Source organism: Amblyomma mixtum, chromosome 6, assembly GCF_055824585.1.
Source record: "Amblyomma mixtum isolate Tamu chromosome 6, ASM5582458v1, whole genome shotgun sequence".
NCBI lineage: Eukaryota > Metazoa > Arthropoda > Arachnida > Ixodida > Ixodidae > Amblyomma > Amblyomma mixtum.
In genome coordinates, this window is record NC_143017.1 from 126,314,215 (window position 1) to 126,336,669 (window position 22,455).

General features: G+C 46.2%; 1 protein-coding gene and 1 long non-coding RNA gene across 4 annotated transcripts; both read right to left on the reverse strand.

The window, feature by feature from the left end:
- Positions 1 to 589: 589 nt before the first annotated feature.
- On the reverse strand, positions 590 to 9,173 carry LOC149340308 (uncharacterized). Its single transcript, XR_016283854.1, has 3 exons — positions 8,785 to 9,173; positions 4,881 to 4,981; positions 590 to 1,028 (listed from the first exon to the last, which is right to left on the reverse strand). It is a non-coding gene; the product is annotated as an uncharacterized LOC149340308 (long non-coding RNA).
- Positions 9,174 to 10,602: 1,429 nt separating this feature from the next.
- LOC149340309 (uncharacterized) lies at positions 10,603 to 18,409 on the reverse strand. Of its 3 annotated transcripts, none has more exons than XM_089550801.1 (4): positions 18,205 to 18,409; positions 15,635 to 15,754; positions 12,885 to 12,993; positions 10,603 to 11,370 (listed from the first exon to the last, which is right to left on the reverse strand). In XM_089550801.1, the coding sequence occupies exons 2-4, from the start codon at positions 15,738 to 15,740 to the stop codon at positions 11,265 to 11,267; spliced, it is 321 nt and encodes a 106-aa protein (XP_089406927.1). In that variant the 5' UTR covers positions 15,741 to 15,754; positions 18,205 to 18,409; the 3' UTR covers positions 10,603 to 11,264. The 3 variants fall into 3 exon arrangements, with proteins under 3 accessions (XP_089406927.1, XP_089406926.1, XP_089406925.1); XM_089550800.1 differs by having other exon boundaries at positions 15,635 to 15,779; XM_089550799.1 differs by having other exon boundaries at positions 15,635 to 15,829.
- Between the last annotated feature and the right edge of the window lie 4,046 nt (positions 18,410 to 22,455).

The following is a 22,455-nucleotide window of genomic DNA, read 5'->3' on the forward strand; positions in this document are numbered from 1 at the left end:
ACATTCCCCGGCCGCAAAACTAATTAGCAAATACCGCCCAGAAACTCGAGCCAAAATAATATGGACCACCGCACATTCAGGCCTCCCAGGAAACGAAAAGGTCAACAACATAGCCCGAGAACTAACTATCCGGGCAGGACCAGACGCGTTCCCAAACCACGGGGCCAACTCAGCGAGGAACCATCTACTCACTTTTAGGGAAATCACGACTTTCTATCAAAGAAGCAGACTGGAATATCCCCCTCCCAACCCCACGCTCACGCAAGAGCAAGCAACCACTCTCAGGCAGCTCCAAACGCACACGTTCCCATGCCCCGCATTACTAGCCAAAATTCATCCAGATATACACTCTGCAGAATGCAAAAGCTGCGGAGAGTATGCTAACCTTAACTACGCCGTGAGACTTTCCCCTACGCAGCCAAGACCGCCTGATCAGTCAGCCAGTCAATAAACCAATGAAGCGGTCAAGTTTAATGCACGAAACAAAGCGCTTACCAAGCTGAAACGAGCGACAAAAAGCACAAGCGCATGAATGTGTTCCTAGTATCAAATATAGTAATGTCTCCTAACTCCAACGCACAACAGATCATTAAGTATACATTGAAAAGACTTCAATACATTGATGTAAAAAGTGTACGCTGCATTATTGTATCCATACAATGAACAATATTTTTATACGCGGCACACACTATAATTTCAAGGTAAGAGTAAGAAAGGAGGACAGAATGGCAGGCTAAATAGCTATGAACACAGCAAAGCGCGAAGAAGCGGTGTGTTTGTTCCCCGGATGTTCGCTGCAAGCAAGTCCCCTCCCACGCGGTCACGCGCCAAGGGCGACATGCTGCGCTATTTTGCTGCTCAGCGTCCCCGGTTGTTCAGGCGGGGATCCGGGATGCGCTCGTCTCCGGGGTTGCGTGGCCTCTCAGTGGCCACTGGTGGTCTCGGCTTGCTGTCGGCATTGCTGGCTGGAACCGTTGTGGCGTTCGCTTCCACCTTTCTGGCCTCACCTCCTTTCGTGTAGCGCACGTCTGTAAAGCGACAAACGCAAAACAACAGCCACATATTAAGATTCATTCATTCATTCAGTGGGTCCTCGACCCCACCTCGTGTTGACAAAAAATGAGCAAAACGCTGAGGCAGCGTTTGAGCATCGAGCGTTTGCAATATCGAACGAATATTGCACCATCAACCATCTTCTATATATCCGGTACAAATTTTTCGTTATACGCGGATATCTACTTCTTTTGACGCCAACGTATACAGCGCAAGAAGACAAATCGTTTGACACTGCTTCGAATGTCCTACGGCAATTAGTTTGGACGTAATGGACGTTTGAAGTAACAGAAGTCATGGTTTGGGAAACCAAAGGTTGTCGGTGGGAATCCCTATGATGCGGCACGCTTTGATTTCACTAATAATGTCGAGCCATGGTACTCTTTGGCCAAGCTGCCTGTGAGCCTATCAAATCAAATCACCATCACCCACCCAGTCATTCATTTAATAATAATCGTGTAAAATTAGTGTACAAATTGGTTCATGCTTGCCACACCACACGTCACACCACTTTGAGGATCCGTTAGCTATAAATATAAGCTGACCGTGTTCTTTTGTGCACTACTAACTGCAACCCTAAAGTTATAACTGACGACTGCAGCATTCAGTAGAACGCTCTTGCGGGCTAGTTGGTTCATCTCAGTGAAAGGAAGGACTGCGCGTTGGCGGTTAATGGCAAAAAAAAATTCAAGCCTGTCGATGGGAGATATGCGGATATATTGATTTTTAGAGTGAACTCTTATAATACATGAAAAAATTGCGCTCATAAGTTCTTTCCCGCTCAAACATTCTATTGTCCAGAACTGTTGGGCATGATTCGTGAATAAACAGTTGGAAGATTGCGCCCGTGGTGTCATTTTCGTTCCTATCTCTCCTGTCCTGTCTTATTCGCGCAGTCCTACCTTTTACTGGGCGTTCAGTTCAGTCTGTTTCACCTCATGGCAGCTATGTGACAGCACTTTCGGGGATTGTTGGAACCAATGGACGCCATAAGATATGGAGCACGCTCTGTCAATCGCAGCGACAACAAGTCGTTCAAATTCCGTTAAGCGTTAACAGAGAGCAGCATTCGGCTGTTGTCCACAAGCCATGCCTATGCAAATTAAAGGCAACGCTGTTCGCTACCTCCCCTCCTGGGTCTCTCAGAGACAGTGGGGAGAGGCGATAGTTTGTACTCATCCTACTGTGTTCACAATTTCCGGCTAAAAAAAGACCACGTACGTACACACGCATTTCCGCTTGCGGCTGCATTCGAATAATTTCGTCGCGTAGTGAATTAAGCTATGTAGTTTTTGTTGTTCTTCCACATGTTTTAGCCGCATTCTTTTAATTTCTGAGTTTTTTGCTTTCAGCTTACTTGAAATTAATCTTGCATTTCTGAAAGGTTAGTCATCAAATTTGTGTGTTTAACTGCTCGACGGAAAGTGTGCACTGATTGCTTTTCTGCCTCCATATTGAGAGTGCTGCTTAAAATTTCATTCAACCGGCTACGGCGACTAAGTAAACTATGTGCGCACAATCCATCAATTCTGCTCCGACATGGACAGGTACGTAGCTCTTGAGTACACTTAGCGACCATTGAACCACGCAAGCGGTACGCTGCAGCAGTACTCATGCGATGTTAATGTATGCTTTTTTTTCGTTCACGCGATAACACCCGCGATGACATATGCGCATGATGTAGCCGCCTCTAAGCGAAACATGTCATGCCCTGCGCCGAACTTGATCTGGCGATTTCGTTTACCGGCCAAAGCCCCATGTAGTACCGTGTCAATACGAACGTGTTTTGGCACGAAAGTCAAATCCGGGGTGTGCCCATAGATAACCCAGAATAGAAGTTGCTGCTCTCAACATGAGCGAGGAGCCTGATGCCACAACATATCGCTCCGCAAAAGCCACGTACTATATTCCCTGAAGTCGGCCGTGTGCGTTTTTTTTTTCTAATGCGATGTTGATTGCCTCAGGGCATAAAACGTTATGTAATGATAGATGAGGATGCCTAAATAAATGAGAAAAGGTTCGCTGATGTAATGAAATCGAGCAATGAACGATGATGAGGTCCCTTTGTCCAAGCTGTGCATGAAACACCATTGTTGGGCGGAAGACCCGCTGCCGCCAGGCGCGGAATTCTGGTCGGCTTCAACGCCGGGCCGTGTGTTTGAGACATCATGTACGCACACTGCATACAAGCAAGAGCCTCATGCAAAGTTTTGACGAGCGTACGGTTACCTTACCCGATCCCGTGAGGCGTTCTGTACGGAATCAAAACAACATTCATATATTGCTGATAGAGAAAGCTGATAGCTGATAGAGAACTTTCAAGATAAAGCTTGGAAACTTACTAGAACATTCTGATGCAAAGTATAATCGGCTCCGCCTGGATGCCATCAATCGAGATAAATCTAGGCGCGTCTTGCGTCACAAACAAAGCGATAAAGCGGCGTGTTGGCAGCCTTGAAGCATGAACAAACGAACACTACAAAGATTCGCGGCATTATGATTCACGACAGCAGCGAGTAAAAGCTGTACCAGGGTAATTTTTACTGCTGGAAACGACGGCCACGCTGCTGAATCCCATTCGGTTCGCGCTTTACCTCGTGCCAAAATCACTTTTCTTAGTGGCCCATAACTCTCAAACAGTGACTCAGGAGCCACTCATGCGATAAATTTAGAAAACGCCACAAAATACGCAAGCACGAAGCGTGCTAACAGGGACCACGCCATGTGTGATTCGTGGAACCCTACAGGCACAGCAGTGCCATCAACTGAGAAGGAAATGAATGAAACGAAAAAGTGAAAAAAAAAATGCAAACCGCAAAGAGTTTAGGAGAGGGAAGGGAAGCAGCAGGAAATTCGCCACTTTTAGTTTACTTGCGGTGCTTCCAAGGCTGTCACGGATGGCGTTTTTTTTTGTTTTTTTTTTGCGAAGGCAAGATAACCGCTGGGTAACGGAGTGGATTCCAAGATAAGGCAAGCGTAGCAGGGGACGGCAGAAAATTAGGTGGGCGGATGAGATTAAGATGTTTGCGGGAATATGGTGGCCGCGGCTGGCGCAGGACAGGGTTAATTGGAGAGACATGGGAAAGGCTTTTGCCCTGCAGTGGACGTAGTCAGGCTGATGATGATGATGACTAGAAAAGCCAAAATTGAAGACAGAATCCACAGGATACTTTAGCCGCACCGGTGATCAGCGGTGGTTCGGAATCTTAGGGCGCGATAATGCCCAAAATAGTGAGAATTGCGCCTACTAGGTTGTTCATGGTGGTTCAATGCGCTTAACTTTTCACAGAACGAGATGCAGACACAACGCAGAGTGCGAACTTGCAGCTAGTTTTAGTGGAGGAAACGGGTATTCTTTTATACATGAGACGTGAGCGTCACAGGTGGCGCATAAAGAAACGAGGGAACATATTGATATCAGCTATCGTAAGCAGATGCACACTACAAAACACACTCATCGCAATAGCCTGAGCAGGTCCGCTTCTTTCTCGCACAACGACAACATGGATTTGCGTACGACTGCTAATATCAATATGTTCTCTCTATTCTTTATGTGTCACTGATGATGCTCACGTCTTGTTCTCGCTCTGTGTTGCTGCGTCTGCATCTCGTTCTGTGAAAAGTTAAGCTTGTCGAACCACTAGGATATTGCACGTTTTAGCGACAACCCTCCATCGTTGTGCCTTTAATTCAGCCCAGGTTTCACTTTGCACAGAAGCACGGGACTGCGCGATGCGTTCATTGTGCACGATTTTGCCTTGAGCTAGTTCTGCCCGTATGCTCGAGCGATCGCGAACCGAGCCATCTCGCGTGGGGCGCCCACTCACTGATGGTCACGACTCCGAGGGCTATCAGTACGGCGACGGCAACCACAGCAGCGACGGCCAAGGTGCCGATCAGCGCGCAGCAGCAGCCGCAGTGGTGATTCCTGCAAAGAAAAAAAAAAATCCACACGATGGATGGCGCCCACTTCGCGGCACGAATCCCGCGCGATTTAGAGCTCGGCGCCGTTTCGGGAGTGCGTCCTGTAGCTTGCCATGTTTTCTTTTTTTTTTTAGTTCAGTGAAAGCATTTATTCAAAAGCAGGGGAAGGTGGCCACAACGTCCGGGGAATTATGTTCACTGTTGTACGTACGTGGTACAGGCAGGGGTTATTATTTTTCGATCTTTTAGGTAGCCCGAACCTACTGAATGTATCGATAAGGATAGTTACTACTATTAAGGAGGTCAATTACGCATAAGTATTAAGAATATTTTGTCCTCGTTAAGGGTTGTTCTCAGTAATCTTCGAGGACAGGCCCTCTATACGGTGCATATACTTTCACGCATATCCACTGCATTGGACTCTGTACTGAATCTCGTGTTCTCACCTGCCACTCATCCAGCTCTCAAGTGTCACTGGCATTAAACAAATTTTTGCGTGCGGTCAAGAGAATAAACCTACGCCTCTTGTGGGGGGGCTAACTCGATGCGACAGGCTGCTTGCTTGCCTACTCGACCGACCAACTAGCGTTTACATGAACCCGACGACCGATACGACGAGCTGCACCCGAACAAGTAGATTCCCAGTAAACGCCACCTACGGAAATCCGTCTGCGACGAAGAACTGGACAAATAAACAATATATTTTCGTCTTTTGTTTGCCATATTAATTTCCGTTATTGTTTATGCAGCATGCACTGTTGCAGCAAGCTCCGAAAATGATTTTTATGGAGAATGATTTGTCATTCACTTTTGGATACGTCTCAGGGCTTGATGTACTTTCATGAAAAAGAAAAAAAAGTTGCCCATGTTATAAAAATTTTGCAGAACCTATATATCCCTAATAAACATAGCGAGAAGAGCAGGAATTAATTATTCTTCCAGAATTATTGCATAATGTTAGTTTAGTTTAGTTTAGTTTATGGGGTTTAACGTCCCAAAGCGACTAAGGCTATGAGAGACGCCGTAGTGGAGGGCTCCGGAAATTTCGACCACCTGGGGTTCTTTAACGTGCACTTACATCGCACAGTGCCCATCGCACAGTGTCGCAGATGCGCATGCGCTCACGGTCGTCTTTTCTTATATGTTCTACGTAAAACGTGTTCAATAAACATAGTTGGAGTCAGCGCCCGTCCTGTCATGTCCCATGTGTATTCGTCCTAAAAGTTAGCGCTGCTTAAATTTGAACGAAAGAAAATGCATAACCAACTAGCCCCGCAACGTGTTTTACTAAGTGAACCCTTCTTAGAGCTACATACTTCTTTGGTATAGGTTTAGGTTTTGGTTTATGGGGGTCTAACGTCCCGAAGCGACTCAGGCTATGAGGAACGCCGTAGTAGAGGGCTCCAGAAATTTCGACCAGCCGAGGTTCTTTAACGTGCACTGACATCGCACAGTACACGAGGCTCTAGAATTTCGCCTTCATCGAAATTCGACCGCCGCGGCCGGGATCGAACCCGCGTCTTTAGGGTCAGCAGCCGAGCGCCACAACTATATGGTGTTTCACCTAAGATTTTAGACAATTTTTAAAGATAAGTTTTTTGAATTAGACGAGGTTTTTTTTTCGGGATAGCATTGTCAGCGGTGTAGTACATCAGAACATAGCTTAGACGGGCTAACTAGCAGGCTGGTTAACCAATACTGATTAGCCAACTTTTTAACTATATACTGTTAGGCTGCATAATTATTGAAAGGCGTGTAAAATTGATCGAAAACGCAGTTGCCTTCGGCGCTGTGTCCTAACACTCTGCCTACATCGCGCCAAAATACATGCGCTTTCGAGAACTTTGCAGGCAAAGCAACCTCTTCAGTGCTAGTAACTCGTCTAAATGGACAAAATTTTCTTGGCCACAGCGCCAAGGGCAACCGCGTTTTCTAAATTCTAAAAACTGATATGTAGATTACTTACATTGGGATACACGCATCTCAATAATTAAGGACGTTAACAGTAATGGTTAAAAAGTTCACTACTCAATATTAGTTGACCAGCCTGCTTGTTAGCACGTTTTAGCTGTATTCTTTTGTACTACCCCGCTGCCAATATTATACAGAAAAAAGCGCTCTTCAAACTCAGGAAACCTATTTTTAAAAATTGTGCAATGTCTTACGCGAAACACCCCGTATATATTCTTTGGAATCAACCGTTATATTCAGCCTTATTTGTTTTTAGTCCCGAGACGCCGCTCCCGGCTCTAGATGGCTCATTCTTTCAACGTTTAATCCCAAGTAATAAAAGGGAATTCGTTCACGCTTATCAGCCATACTTACCGCGACCCCACTGCAAAAGAAAACGACCATAGTATAGCGAGAATACGGCAACATAGAACACAGCTCATGAAATTCAAGCTTTCATCTTAACGTAAACCACAAAAAAACTTCGGCTACAAGGTAAAGAATAGCACAAAATCCAATTTAGAGAACTCTGTACAGAACCGCTGCCAGGTCTGCAGTTCGATTATTCACTCATATCGGCAGGTGTTGCCTACGGCTACGTAAACCATGCAGGTTAGGCACCCGGCAAGCGAAATGACGTGTTCGCTTATAATCTATATACCGAGGTCGCTTTAGCTGCAGCTGCGCAGTGACAAGTGTGTCATTGTTGCTTTAATACTTGCGTGGACGTAGCAACCTATGTGCCGCATTTTTTTTTTTATGCCAGGCCATCATTTGGCGTCGCCTGCAAACGAATACACTTCCGAACTCGGCGATGTGCACCCTTCATTACCCTGTCAATATTTAAATCTCTTTAAGCACTGTAAAAATAAAGTTAACCTGAATCATATCATTTGGCAATGCCTTCTTGCCCCTCCGGAGGGTCGCAGAATAAAGTCACTCGACCAATGGGAGGCTTTACTACTCAGCTCTAGTTCAGAGATCCAACTGGAAGCCGCCGACAAGGGTCAAGAGCTCTTGGCAGACGTCTAGGCGGGGAGCTTAAAAAAACTTTCCTTTCTGTTGAGAATAAAAGTTTCGCAATCCAATCCAAAATATTCTGAATTAAAATCGTTTTTTACGGAAGTGAACTAAGATCGGAAAAGGACGAAGACAGCGCATACCCAAGATAATGTATGTGTTTTGAGCTTTCGTGATGAGCAACCATTTCGGGAACAGCCTTAGGTAAAGAAGGAACCGCTCACCTCCATCGCGATCACATGTTGTTCTGCCTCTTTTTTTTATTATTTTATTTTTTTTAACAGCCTCAGAAAAGCAGAAAGTAAGTAAAGTTAAGATCGAAGAATGCCGATCCACTTTTTTTTGGCTTTCATCTATGAAAAAATAAGCAGTAACATAACTGACTTCTGGCGCTTTTACCTCGTTTTATTGTTATTTTTTTGCTCTCATGTGATAGTTGAGAGCAACATGGTACGTTTGGAAACCTTTGCAATGGGTTGTGGGCGGTCGGTGCGACGAAAAATATAAGCGCCCAAGTTAGTTTCCACTGCACTCAAATAGAGCTACTCCGACGCACGTGTGTGTGTTCTGTGTTTGACCAAATATTTGTGCACCAAACTGCAGACGCATCGTTCTGGCAACAAAAATAGGCTGCATGGCTCAATCGCATTGTACTCTCCTGAGCTCTGACTCTCCAGAGCTCTGACTCTCCTGAGCTCTGACTGCACGCAATACGATTCGTGGCGAACAAACCAGTTGCAGCGTCACTCAACGAATACGTCATCAATTCCGATCACTGACAGCAATTAATAAATAAATAAAGCGAACAGGTAAGCGCATGTTTTTTTGAAGACTCACTCGTGGCTGGAGCGTAGAAGTATCTGCTACTCCGGAGGAACCGTCGTATCCTTGGGCTGTTGCCTTTCGGGTGGCTGCGTTCTTCTTGTCGCGAGAACCACGAGCAGGAACTGCTTATGTTGATTGCTGCGCGCAGAGGAGGAGAAAGAAAAATTACCTGCTTTTTTTTTTATTCGAGCTGTTTGCCATTAGGCATAATGAAAAAGGAAAGAAAGTTATAAAAAGGAGTGCAAACAAGCCTCGCTTAAAAAGCGGCAAAAGTTCGCGATAAAGCGATTATCTTGAGTCCACTTGCTATAGTCGTCTGCAACGTCCCATCGCAGGCCAACCTTTCTTAGGAAACGTCGTCTCACGGAAGTTAATCACAAAGCATAAGCAAACTTCGACGCAAAATGTCATCATTGCGACTCAAGCACCATTAAGTATAAATCGCTATAGCAAGACTGCTCCTTTTTATTTTAATTGAGAACGACTGCGCTTGAGCACACACGTAGGCTTTTGTACAGCTCGTATCAGAGCATGCGCACCCTCCTCTATCTGCACGTGGCAGCGGTTTGCTTTTGGTTTGGTTTTGTGCAGAGGGTTTCCACAATATGGTCGAAGTTATGTACGCGATCGAGCTCAATTATTAGACGATTAATTAATTAAAGTGAAATTAATCAACCCTTTACCGCTGATTTTAGAGGGCGAGATTATATTTCGAAATCTACGGCCGTCAACATCAAAAGTGAGCCCAGTTTTTTTTTACTTTATTAATCGGCAATGTGCCTCGAGATATCGAATGCCAAAAATACTCATCTGAAAGCTCGTTGTTATGGCTTTCCCACATTGCGCATTTGTGAATTATTATTGTTGCGAGTAATATCGTCGCGGAAATCATGTTAAATGCTTCTACTTCATAAAATACGGGCACGGCGTTCGTATTTGCTACATTAGAAATGCGAGTAACTCCATTTTATAATTGTGCAGCGCGCTAACGCCAACTCAACGAAATTTAAAATGTATATTTTTGACAGTCGAGATTTCGAACCACATAGCCGAATAAGAAAATTTAAAAATGGGGCTCACCTTCGATGTTGACAGCCTTCAATTTCGTTTGAAAAGTTGATCAGTTAAGTTTGGTTAATTAATCGTATATTTATTGACCTTTATCACATATCTACTGTCAGCCATGCTGTAGAATCCACGTGCACAAACCATATAATTTTTAAATTATATATATATATATATATATATATATATATATATATATATATATATATATATATATATATATATAGGTTGCGAAAGCGTGAAGTACTAGACTGCTTATAAGAATATATAGCGAAGTATACGCTTCGTTAAAGGAAACATATTTATTCAACTCGACGTTTCGATCGGAAGACCGACCTTCTTCATCGTATATATATATATATATATATATATATATATATATATATATATATATATATATATATATATATATATATATATATATATATATATATATATATAACTCGACGTTTCGATCGGAAGACCGACCTTCTTCATCGTATATATATATATATATATATATATATATATATATATATATATATATATATATATATACGATGAAGAAGGTCGGTCTTCCGATCGAAACGTCGAGTTGAATAAATATGTTTCCTTTAACGAAGCGTATACTTCGCTATATATTCTTATAAGCAGTCTAGTACTTCACGCTTTCGCAACCTATATATATATATATATATATATGCTACCCACTGTGGCATGTAAACAATAAAAGGCACAGCTTAAGATCGCAACACACCGTACAGCCTTTCGCAGCAACATGACAGCGACAGTTTTTGGGGAAGCATCTCAAGTAAAGAAAACCACGTCTGTAGAGAAGAAATGCTTTATTTTGTCGGAAAATTACCAAGCGCATCGCTTTCAGCGTTTCTTGGTGAGATTTTTATGCAGATATCGATATGTTATGCCTGCAGAGTTTCTTCCTTGTTTCAATAAAGAAAGATAAAATACAGAGATGCCTATTTATAAGCTAGCAAGAATTGTCGAGAATTCTCCTACCTTTTTTACAAAAAAAGTTAAGAAATTTGTTAAAAAAGGTACTCCAGAGCCGGAGGCTTAACTAACGACACTGACGAAGCTTTGCGAAAAAAAAAGCAAGCGGAAAGGAAAAAAAGAAACTACAGGTAACAAAACGTTCAGAAAATGAGCCGTCTCGACGACTACAACATACTAAACTTTTTCAATCTATTAACGCGCGTCGCTGAAGCGCAGAAAGACCGGCACTACAAATGGCCAAACAAACTGCGACGGGGTACCGACTATCCCCTTATATACTGTAGGCATTCCCCATGACCGTCAACTGATTCGACCGAATTGTCTAACACTCGCACGAGCGCTGGGTATCTTCATAGTGAAAACGAAACTGCTAGCACTGGACTTAAGTCTTGCGCAATGAATCACGGGCGGGTTGTGCGCATTCAGCGGTCTTCCTAGTGCTCGGAACAGTACACGGCGAGTGCACAGCAGTCCGGGTACGGTCCCGGACCACGAGTTCCCAGCTGGCCATGGCACTTCGGGTCCACATCCTCGAGACATCTGCAAGGTGGTGGAAATAAAGGGCACATTGCGAAAAACAGCGAACTGGCTTAGCGCCGCTTACGTATAGGTACGTAATTTGCCACCGAGCTCCCTCAAAAGCGCCATAGATCCTCCATTTGTGCAGTTATCTGCCATGCGCGAACACGCGACGTCGAACTTTCTGCGAGGCATCAGCTACAAAGGAACAATCCCCCGCGCGAAGTTATAATCGCAACTTTAAGCAATAACCTCAAAGTTAAACCGGAAGACAAATGGAGTGTGCTTCACCAAATGAAACCACGTAGAAAAATATCTGAAATTTGGGGCCAGTGAATGATAACATCAGTTTCCCAGGCGAAGTCAAGACATCTAGTTGAAACGATAACCGGAGCAATGAGGTATCGCTCCGTCTCTTTATTCGCTTGAGGGGACGTTTGTAGCGCGACAAAAAACAGACAAGGGACAGAAGACGAACGGGACAAGCGCTACTCTCAACTGGTTTATTAAAGTTTCGATCGCATACATTTGTACATTTCCCTTCTCCTTCAAGAACCTAATCACGAGAACACTCGTGCGAATGACAAGCAAAAAATCCACACGCTTGCATCAGATCAGGCAATCTAAAAAGTTATACTCGTTAGAGTACATCTTCACCGAAGGGCTGCTGACGCATTCCGGCCCTTTCTTTTTGATATGGAACGCCTCTATCAGTTCTCGCGTTAGCGCATCTTTGCTTCGACCAATGACCTCTGTCTTATTTAAAATTGGTGAGCATTTGCATGATTTGCAGTGAACTACCATATGAACTACAAAACAAACGTCCCCTCAAGCAAAATGAACCAACTCGCCCAGCAAAAAGTTTTATTGTCTCCTTATTTATGTTCGCGCTTGATCAACGGAATTCTACGTAGCGTAGAGGCATATTACATTTCCTGGCACGAAAAGAAGTGGTCGTTTTTGCCGCTGTTAGGCTCCTCGTGACAGCCAGGGTTGTTCAACTGCATGCATATCCTGAGGAATTTGTAGTTTCCTTCTGTGCATCACTCATGAAAACCTACTGAGTGTACAGTGCTTTGGAGCAGTTATGGCCCAAAGTCTGCTGATATTACGCGTCGACTGGCTGTGGGCAGAGACAGCAGGGACGTCTACAGGCGCCCGGTGAGTCGATTTCTACACCGCCAACGTGCGGGTAAAATGGAAAATGTGCGGGGATAAGGTGGCCGCCACTCTGTCTAAATGGTACAGAATGGGAGTGGCATTTATCCGGCCGAGGACGTATATGCTTGGCTAATAATGATGATGGTGATATATACAAAGGCATATCTGCGATACTGTTACCGCAGTTGTCACTAGGCAGCGCAGCGACCCTCCACATAGCCTGGCGGCACTTTTAAGACATGCAAAGATCGGGAAAACTACTCCACTCTCTTGAGGTAACACAGTCTATACAGACGATCTAGTTTATGCGCAACAAGCCTGCCTGCGTAAAATGAACGAACACATGAACAAAAGACCTTAATACTCTGGTTCACCTGTCTATCTTCCACGTTCCATTGTGACACGTCTCGAGCTGGCATGGATGCTTCTTTGAGACGCTGTATCCTTCCTTGGCAGGCGGTCCGATGGCGCCCACGCAATCACCTGCCGTCGAATACAAGTATGACAGAACATTAAACACGTTGTAGCAGGATCCTGCTGGTAGAACACCTTCAAGCACAGATCAACGAAGGTTTTTGAACACATTGCTAAAAACATTGTAGCTTTATTTTGTTTAGAATTTGTTCAAGGGGCCCTGAAACACATTCTTAGGAGAGTACATAAACTCTCTCAATCAGTGCGCTGTGTTTTTAGGAACACTTAAGCTAAATAATAGACTTTGAATGCAGCAGAAAACGCACCATCACGCGCGAAAGTTGGCGAGCCCTTGTATTGGTGGATGGCAACAATGCGATGACGCAGACTGCGGTGACTGCGATGGCGCAACACTGCGATGACGCAGTGTTGCCCTCCACCAATATTTGCCCAGCAGACATGAAAGATAAAGGGTGAAAGTACTGTGCGGTATAGAGTAGTGTAGGTGGCGCTGCCTAACATACTGCGCCCCGCCTATACTATCAAATAACTAAAAAGAGCGCCATGACAACGGATAAGAAAGAAGAAGGACAAGCGCTGACTGACTGAACGCTTAGCAACGGTATTCAAGTGTTGTTCTCAGCCCCGTAAAAAAATTTTGGAAAAATATGTGCCATAGGCGATAGGAGAGCAACGGCTAAAAACCAAAAACAAACCGGTAGTAGAACCTGCAAGATAAATCAGCAGACCGAGTTCGTGCTACGTGCTGAAAGGGTAGTGTATGACGTCGAATTTTCTTGCGATAAGAGATATATTGGGCAGACCGAAAACTATGTAAACACTCGTTTATGCCAGCATATAATGCCGTTAAAAGCTTCCCCGTCGTCTTATCTTGCCCTACATTTCCCCTTGAATAATATCCCTGAATCCCCCGATAAGAAATTGTACACACCTCTTGATAAGAAATTGTTCACACCTCTTTTCAAAGAAACCAAAGTTATTTGCAGGCATAGGGACAAAATAACGAGAGAAATATTTGAGGCCTACTACATCCATGGGAATGGTAGCGCGTGCGTAAGCACAGCTTCAGTGCTCCTTCATGACTGTGAGGATGGATATCTTGATTGTCATGATTAGAAGTGCGCCGGGAGGCGCATGCGTCCTGGTTATGTTGGAGAGTGTATTAATACCTGTGTTTTTTCAGTAAACCTAAAGTTGTTAGTCAGCGCTTGTCCTCCTTCTTTCTTGTCCGTCATCGCGGCGCTGTTTTTAGTTCTTCAATGATGCACCAACTCGCTCAGTTTTCGGTTCTTCTGTCAATACTATCGCACCACTGATTGTGCAATAGGGCCCTCAGTGTAAAGGCTTGCTTCTCTTTTTTTCCGCCGCAGTAACCATGTTGTGACTTCAGGGTACAACACCGAACACATGCGTCTTGGACCGAGTTCAGCAATCCTTCCTGTTGCAGAACTCCCACACAAAACCCCGATTCGTTCCGCGCTCAGCTCGTGGAACAAAGTGGAACGCAAGAAGCGCAGACGAAGGTATACTACAAGCACACAGACACAGCGCTCTGCGCTTCGTTTGAGCTTCTTGTGCACTGTTTTGTTTTCTTCCTGATTTAATGATTTCGTCAGAGGGCCGTAGTATTTACACAGCTCTTGTAGTGCTGTCATGCGCAGTGCTGTGCGTGGTGTGCCGATGACAGTGCACTTGGCCCCAGTGTTGTTGTTTATGTATGGATGGGACAAAACGTTGAACAGCATGCATGCATCACGCAGTTGGGTTACCTAAGCGTGGCGCGGATTACACAGCTAATTTTTTTATGCGAAGCATATTACTAGAGCTACACTACAGTCTGTCGAGCGCGGCGGTGGAGCTACCATTGACCTTTAGCGTGACCGCGTGACACCACGTGACAACATGACGTCACAGCAGAGGAGAGATGGGCTGCCGGCTCGCGCGGTCGGCCGCGGCGATGGAGGCTCCACATCAGAGGCGCGGCGGCTGACCACGTGACAACATGACGTCACAGCAGAGGAGAGATGGGCTGCCGGCTCGCGCGGTCGGCCGCGGCGATGGAGGCTCCACATCAGAGGCGCGGCGGCTGACCACGTGACAACATGACGTCACAGCAGAGGAGAGATGGGCTGCCGGCTCGCGCGGTCGGCCGCGGCGGTGGAGGCTCCACATCAGAGGCGCTGCAGCTGACCACGTGACGCTACAGCAGCGGTATAAAGCTGAGCTTGCCTCGCTCTCCGGGCACTTACGAGACGGCCAGGTGTTGGGATGCCGCCTAGAAGCAGGGCTGATTTGAACGAGAAGCGAAAGCTTCAGCGTGCCACAGAGACCGATGAAGAGCGGGATGAACGTCTGGCTAAGCGGCGTGCTCAATATGCGGCTCGGCGACAACGTTCTACAACAACTGAAGAACAAAGCGAGGAACTTTACCAAGCCTAGCCATCAATATGCTTCGCATCTGACTAGGCTTAAGCTTAGCTAAGCCTCAGCCATTTTTTTCCTCCAGATTGTTGATTGGGCGTCGTATTTATCAAATATGCATCCCCGCCGTCCCACTCAGTGCGTGCGTGCTTGTGTGCACGCATGTTGTTATACTTTATGCGCGGACGTTTTTCACGAATGCTGTCAAAGAAGAAAATTTCAGCACAGGCACATACACCAAAAAAACGAAGGACAAGACGGAACTCACGGCCCGCTGCCTCGTAGTCCGGGGGTGATAGAAACCGGCCCTCGCTGCTTTCGAAGACACAAGCAGCGAAGACAGCTGCCATGCACAATAACGTTGAGCGCAGCATGTCCGCCTGAATTTCTGCACCGTCGACGAAGAGGAAGGTCTGCGATCGCCATTCCACCCAAGCGGGAATTTATACGAACAAAACTGAGGCTGCCAAAAGAGAATTAAAAGCAGTTAGATGGAACACTCCGAGAATAAGATAAAAAAAAAAAGTAGGTGCTGCGGTCAGACGAATCGTAAAGGTGCTCGGCATTTAAATGTCTGAGTTGCCAATCTACTGTTGTGAACACTGGTTCATTAATAAGATGAGGCGTCTATAAGTTTTCGCAATTTTCACGAAAGGTGTCGCCGCCAAGCGGCAGCCTTCAGAACTGCTCGAAAGATGATACAGGCGTACGCCGCCCGGCTTGGTTCGGCGTCTCCCGCCCAATTTCTGAGCTGTTCTGTGGCGCAGAGCTTTTAGCGTAATATTGCTTTTTGGGTGTGTTTTGCGCGTAGTCATGGCAAGATGTGTATAGAGTATCCGTTTTGCGCGTGTAAAGCACAGAATATGGGCAGACAACATAAAAGCAATTGCATTCAGTGTCTTTAGCAGTATTCAGCGCAATAAAACGGGGACGGCGAAGTGAAAAATAAATTACAGTACTAGCGCTGTCCTGTCGATTCTGTTTCCTCATCGTCCTATGAATTTTTTTTTTTTCGCGCTGCTTTAAATTCACAGCACAATCAAAGTTTGCAGTACCTATGACCAAGATCACGGCCGCTCGATGCAAGGCGCAAAGCGAGGTTTGCGCTTTGCATCAAGCGGCCATGCCAAGACTGAGCGTTTGCAGTGTGTATTTCTGCCCCAATGATTTCTAGTGCATCAGTGGGCCGCAGTGATCTGAAACAATTGGCTTTTGAGGAAAGGAGATGACGCCCTAACTGTCTCACATATCTCGGTGGACGCCCGAATCGCACCGTAAGGGAAGGAAGGAGGGGGGGGGGGGGGGGGGGTTGAAAGAAGAAAGGAAGAAAGAGGTGCCGTAGTGGGTTAGCGCGGCAAATAAATTGGTTTTTGAGGAAAGGAAATGGCGCAGTATCTGTCTCGCATATCTAGGCGGACACCTGAACCGCGCCGTAAGGGAAGGGAGGAAGGTAGGAGTGAAAGAAGAGAGAAAGAAGTGCCGTATTGGAGGTCTATGAAATAATTTCGAAGACCTCCACTACGGCACCTCTTCCTCTCTTTCTTCTTTGACTCCACTGAATCAACTTTCGGGCATCAGGCAACCTAGCTGGATTTCCAGTGGCGCCCCCTATAGCTCGTAAAAGTCGCGAGACCATTTTCCTTATTTCTTCTGCGCAATGACATCACATATTCGCTCAATGTGCCGAATTTCGTCCTGTTCGGTAATATATCGGTAGCAGATCCTGCATTAGACAGTAGGACGGATCACAAAAAAATTTGAGGACGCTCCTTTAAGAGCAGAACGCGACAGCGTGTTGCAAGCGCTAGTCTATGGAAACGAGCTCGACGCCCTGCCTACTGGACAAATCGAAAATTGTTTTTTTTTTTAAGCAAAGGAAATGACGCATCACAGTCTCACTTATCTTAGTGGGCACCCGAACCACTCATGATACGATTTTTAAGGCGAAAGCCTTTATAATGCCTCATACTGTCATTAGCAGACGCGTCGGGAGCCGTGTCGACAGACGCGTCGGCAGCCGTGTCGGCTGATTTGTCCGCCTTTCGGCGTCACTGCTTAGAAAGAAACTGCGCCGAGGGTAGAAATCGCACCAGGGCCTTTGGCATTTGAAGCGGAGACGCTACCACTCCGCCAGGAAGGCTCAAGGTGCGAGCATGAATAAAGGCGCATCTAGTGAATGTATGGGTTTCATAAATAAAATAAAAGGAATAAAGTCAAGAAAAGGAATAACCAATAAAAATAAGAAAAATAAACAAAATAAAAACAAAACCAAATTAAGATATGAAAACAAAAATAAAAAACAATAAAAAGGAGCAAAAATTAAAAAAAGAACAGAATATGAAAAATAAAAAGTAAATAATAACAAACAGTGCGCCAGGAAACTTTTTTGCCTTGCAGCACTTTAGAGAGCCAAAGTGCCCCCTGAATTTTTTTTTTTTTTTTACTCAGCCACCGATTACAGGTCGCCGGTTCCCCCTATTATAGGCTGCCGGTTCGAATCCCTGCCACGAGCTAGGCTATAACTCAAACAGCAAGTTTATGCTGCACGAAACTCTGAATCGTATGGCACTATCCGGAACATTTTGCGGCAAACGATCGGCATCCCCCGATTATTTCCGACACGCGGTGCCAACTACTACTACTCCACCGACGGCTTTTCCACCGAACGAGCTGTATAAGCTGTCGCGTAAAGGTATCATTCCGCCACAGCGCCCACACCAGAAAATACTGATGCCCATTTTTGTCATTGCCATGCATGCTTGACGTACCCGCAACATTGCAATGGTCCGGCCTTGGCATAGAGTCCAGAAGAGAGAGATATGAGAAACCTATACTTACTCGGGACAGAAGACGCTTAACTTCTTCCTTTTCGCTTGCTATAAGTCGTACGGCTGCTCTGCTGTGCAAAAAGCCAACTAGTGAATAGTTGCCGAGAAAGGAAAGAAGCTCCCAATCTATTCATTTGCAGTCTCGACCGACTGCTGGTTTTGAGGAAAGGAACGGCTCGTAAGTGGCTCACGCGATGGGGTTCTCAACCGCGGCGAGAGAGAGAAAAAAAAGAAAAAAAAAAACATGAACGCTGACTCGAGTTGCTAGCTAGCGTTCGTGTGTGTCCTTTCACTCGTTCGCGTTTCTGCGTTGCTGCGGCGCAGGAACGCTAGCTGGCTGCTGAAGTCAGCGTTCGTGCTGTTTTTTTTTTCTCGGCGCTGTTGAGACCACCGACAAAGTGAGCCAGTTATGCGCCTTTCCAAAATTACGGTAGGGCAAAGATTGCGATTAAATCTACACAAGGAAGTTGCCTAGGTACAGCAGGTCAAAGCAATGGCTGAAACATCACAGTCGGGACCCAGTAAATTTTGTCTCAGGGCAGATTTTTGCCCTGCTCCCTGCATTTTTATTTGGATAAAAATAAGAAACAAACATTGGATTGAGCTCACCGAAGAAACGTATAAATTATAGCCATTTATTCTTTTTTATTTCCTTCAGTACACTTTCCTGCCGGCCCAACCATCCGAACGGAAAGCGTAATACTGAAATTTGTTCTTAATACGCTCCAGAATTTCCGCTGAAAAGAAGGTATACAGTCGTGCACGTTACTATGGACGACAAGAACTATAGACTAGTGGTGGTGGTGGTGGTGAAAACTTTTAATTGTTGAAATAGAGTTTGGGAGCCACAGAGTGGCCCCGCTACATGGTCGGCGTCCCTAGTCCGGGACACCGCATGACAATGCCCCGTCTCTCGCCCGTTTCACCAGAGCCCTTTGGGACTCAAGCGAGGAGCAGTTGAGGAGGGCAGTCTCCCATGCCTCTCTGGAAGGGGTAAGGGGAAGGGGGGAGGTGGGGATTTTGAGTACATGCCCACACCATGTGGAAGATATCACAGGTCTCCCCACAGAGCGGGCATCGCCCATTCGTGTTTGGATCGTAATGCTTTAAGATTGCAGGACAGAGTAGAGTACCTGTCTGCAGGCGCCTTAAAGTTCGCTCCTCCGTCTTACTCAGCCCCTTTGCAGGGGCCGGGAAAAGACGGTGGATGTCGCTATAATGCCCTGTCCTTGGAAGCCTACTCCCAATCAGACAATCTGGCCCTTACATTCAAACACATCACCGATTACTACAAGGAGGAGCACCGGCGCTACCCGGTCCCTTGTAAGGGACTGGATCGCGCTGACGAGCGCCTCCTCATCAAAATTCTTACTAACACTGTACTGTGCCCGGCGGTACTTAAACATTTCAACGAATCCTTTGATGGCACGTGCCAGTTCTGTGGGGAGGTGGCTGACACCTTCCACATGGTTTGGGCGTGTCAATCCAACCCATCCATCCCCCCCCAACCCCAACCCCACCAGAGAGGACTGGGAGGCGGCCCTGCTCGGCTGTCAGGACCTAAAGACCCAAAAGGCCTTGGTTCACCGGACGCGGGCGGCGTTGCTTGCCAATGGGTCCCCGGAATAGGGGCTCCACCTAGTATTGTTAGGGGAAAGGGCCAATAGGGCCTACCCCAATCACCTCTCTGTAAATATTTATTGCACTATAAATGTTTTTCACCACCACCACTAGAACATAACCGAATATCAAAAAAATACACAGGCAGGACAGCACAGAAGCGCCTCGTCTCATTGTTAATTGTTCCGTTTTCTCGCGCGTGGCTGGCGCCATTAAGTTTGTCAACGCTCCGTCATTCCAGGTTACGTTTTCCAACCCGATATACATTCAGATTTTGCAGCCTCAGCCCCACTCAACACCGTGAAATTTCGTAAGCTCCTCGCTGTGTCTCAGCTGCCTGCGACTACTACCACTCCTTCAACATTTACGGAGCTAGGATAGCAGCGTCCCCACGAATACCTATCTAGTCGCGAAACCACAGCACAGACCCTGTATAGCTGTATAGCTTTCCTTTGTGGCCGTATGGCTGCGCTCGGGTGGACGTCAATGAGTAATTACTCCCTTATTACAAATCTACTCCACCTTGGGGGATTCCCCTAAATATTTGGTCAAACACTGTTCCCACTTCGAGTTATAGATCAATTCGCTCTCGCCCTACCATAAGCTTGCCGTCCCGGTTAGCTCAATTGGTAGAGCGACTGCTCCGGTGTAGCGGTGGTCCCGGGATCGAACCCCGGACCAGGACGAATTTTTCTTTAACTACGAAGTTTCTGTGAAAGCTGTATAGCTTTCCTTTGTGGCCGTATGGCTGCGCTCGGGTGGACGTCAATGAGTAATTACTCCCTTATTACAAATCTACTCCACCTTGGGGGATTCCCCTAAATATTTGGTCAAACACTGTTCCCACTTCGAGTTATAGATCAATTCGCTCTCGCCCTACCATAAGCTTGCCGTCCCGGTTAGCTCAATTGGTAGAGCGACTGCTCCGGTGTAGCGGTGGTCCCGGGATCGAACCCCGGACCAGGACGAATTTTTCTTTAACTACGAAGTTTCTGTGAAAGCTGTACAGCTTTCCTTTGTGGCCGTATGGCTGCGCTCGGGTGGACGTCAATGAGTAATTACTCCCTTATTACAAATCTACTTCACCTTGGGGGATTCCCCTAAATATTTGGTCAAACACTGTTCCCACTTCGAGTTATAGATCAATTCGCTCTCGCCCTACCATAAGCTTGCCGTCCCGGTTAGCTCAATTGGTAGAGCGACTGCTCCGGTGTAGCGGTGGTCCCGGGATCGAACCCCGGACCAGGACGAATTTTTCTTTAACTACGAAGTTTCTGTGAAAGCTGTATAGCTTTCCTTTGTGGCCGTATGGCTGCGCTCGGGTGGACGTCAATGAGTAATTACTCCCTTATTACAAATCTACTCCACCTTGGGGGATTCCCCTAAATATTTGGTCAAACACTGTTCCCACTTCGAGTTATAGATCAATTCGCTCTCGCCCTACCATAAGCTTGCCGTCCCGGTTAGCTCAATTGGTAGAGCGACTGCTCCGGTGTAGCGGTGGTCCCGGGATCGAACCCCGGACCAGGACGAATTTTTCTTTAACTACGAAGTTTCTGTGAAAGCTGTATAGCTTTCCTTTGTGGCCGTATGGTTGCGCTCGGGTGGACGTCAATGAGTAATTACTCCCTTATTACAAATCTACTCCACCTTGGGGGATTCCCCTAAATATTTGGTCAAACACTGTTCCCACTTCGAGTTATAGATCAATTCGCTCTCGCCCTACCATAAGCTTGCCGTCCCGGTTAGCTCAATTGGTAGAGCGACTGCTCCGGTGTAGCGGTGGTCCCGGGATCGAACCCCGGACCAGGACGAATTTTTCTTTAACTACGAAGTTTCTGTGAAAGCTGTATAGCTTTCCTTTGTGGCCGTATGGCTGCGCTCGGGTGGACGTCAATGAGTAATTACTCCCTTATTACAAATCTACTCCACCTTGGGGGATTCCCCTAAATATTTGGTCAAACACTGTTCCCACTTCGAGTTATAGATCAATTCGCTCTCGCCCTACCATAGGCTTGCCGTCCCGGTTAGCTCAATTGGTAGAGCGACTGCTCCGGTGTAGCGGTGGTCCCGGGATCGAACCCCGGACCAGGACGAATTTTTCTTTAACTACGAAGTTTCTGTGAAAGCTGTATAGCTTTCCTTTGTGGCCGTATGGCTGCGCTCGGGTGGACGTCAATGAGTAATTACTCCCTTATTACAAATCTACTTCACCTTGGGGGATTCCCCTAAATATTTGGTCAAACACTGTTCCCACTTCGAGTTATAGATCAATTCGCTCTCGCCCTACCATAAGCTTGCCGTCCCGGTTAGCTCAATTGGTAGAGCGACTGCTCCGGTGTAGCGGTGGTCCCGGGATCGAACCCCGGACCAGGACGAATTTTTCTTTAACTACGAAGTTTCTGTGAAAGCTGTATAGCTTTCCTTTGTGGCCGTATGGCTGCGCTCGGGTGGACGTCAATGAGTAATTACTCCCTTATTACAAATCTACTCCACCTTGGGGGATTCCCCTAAATATTTGGTCAAACACTGTTCCCACTTCGAGTTATAGATCAATTCGCTCTCGCCCTACCATAAGCTTGCCGTCCCGGTTAGCTCAGGAGGATTCCACTTCCGGGCGCCGAAGCGAACGGACGTGTGA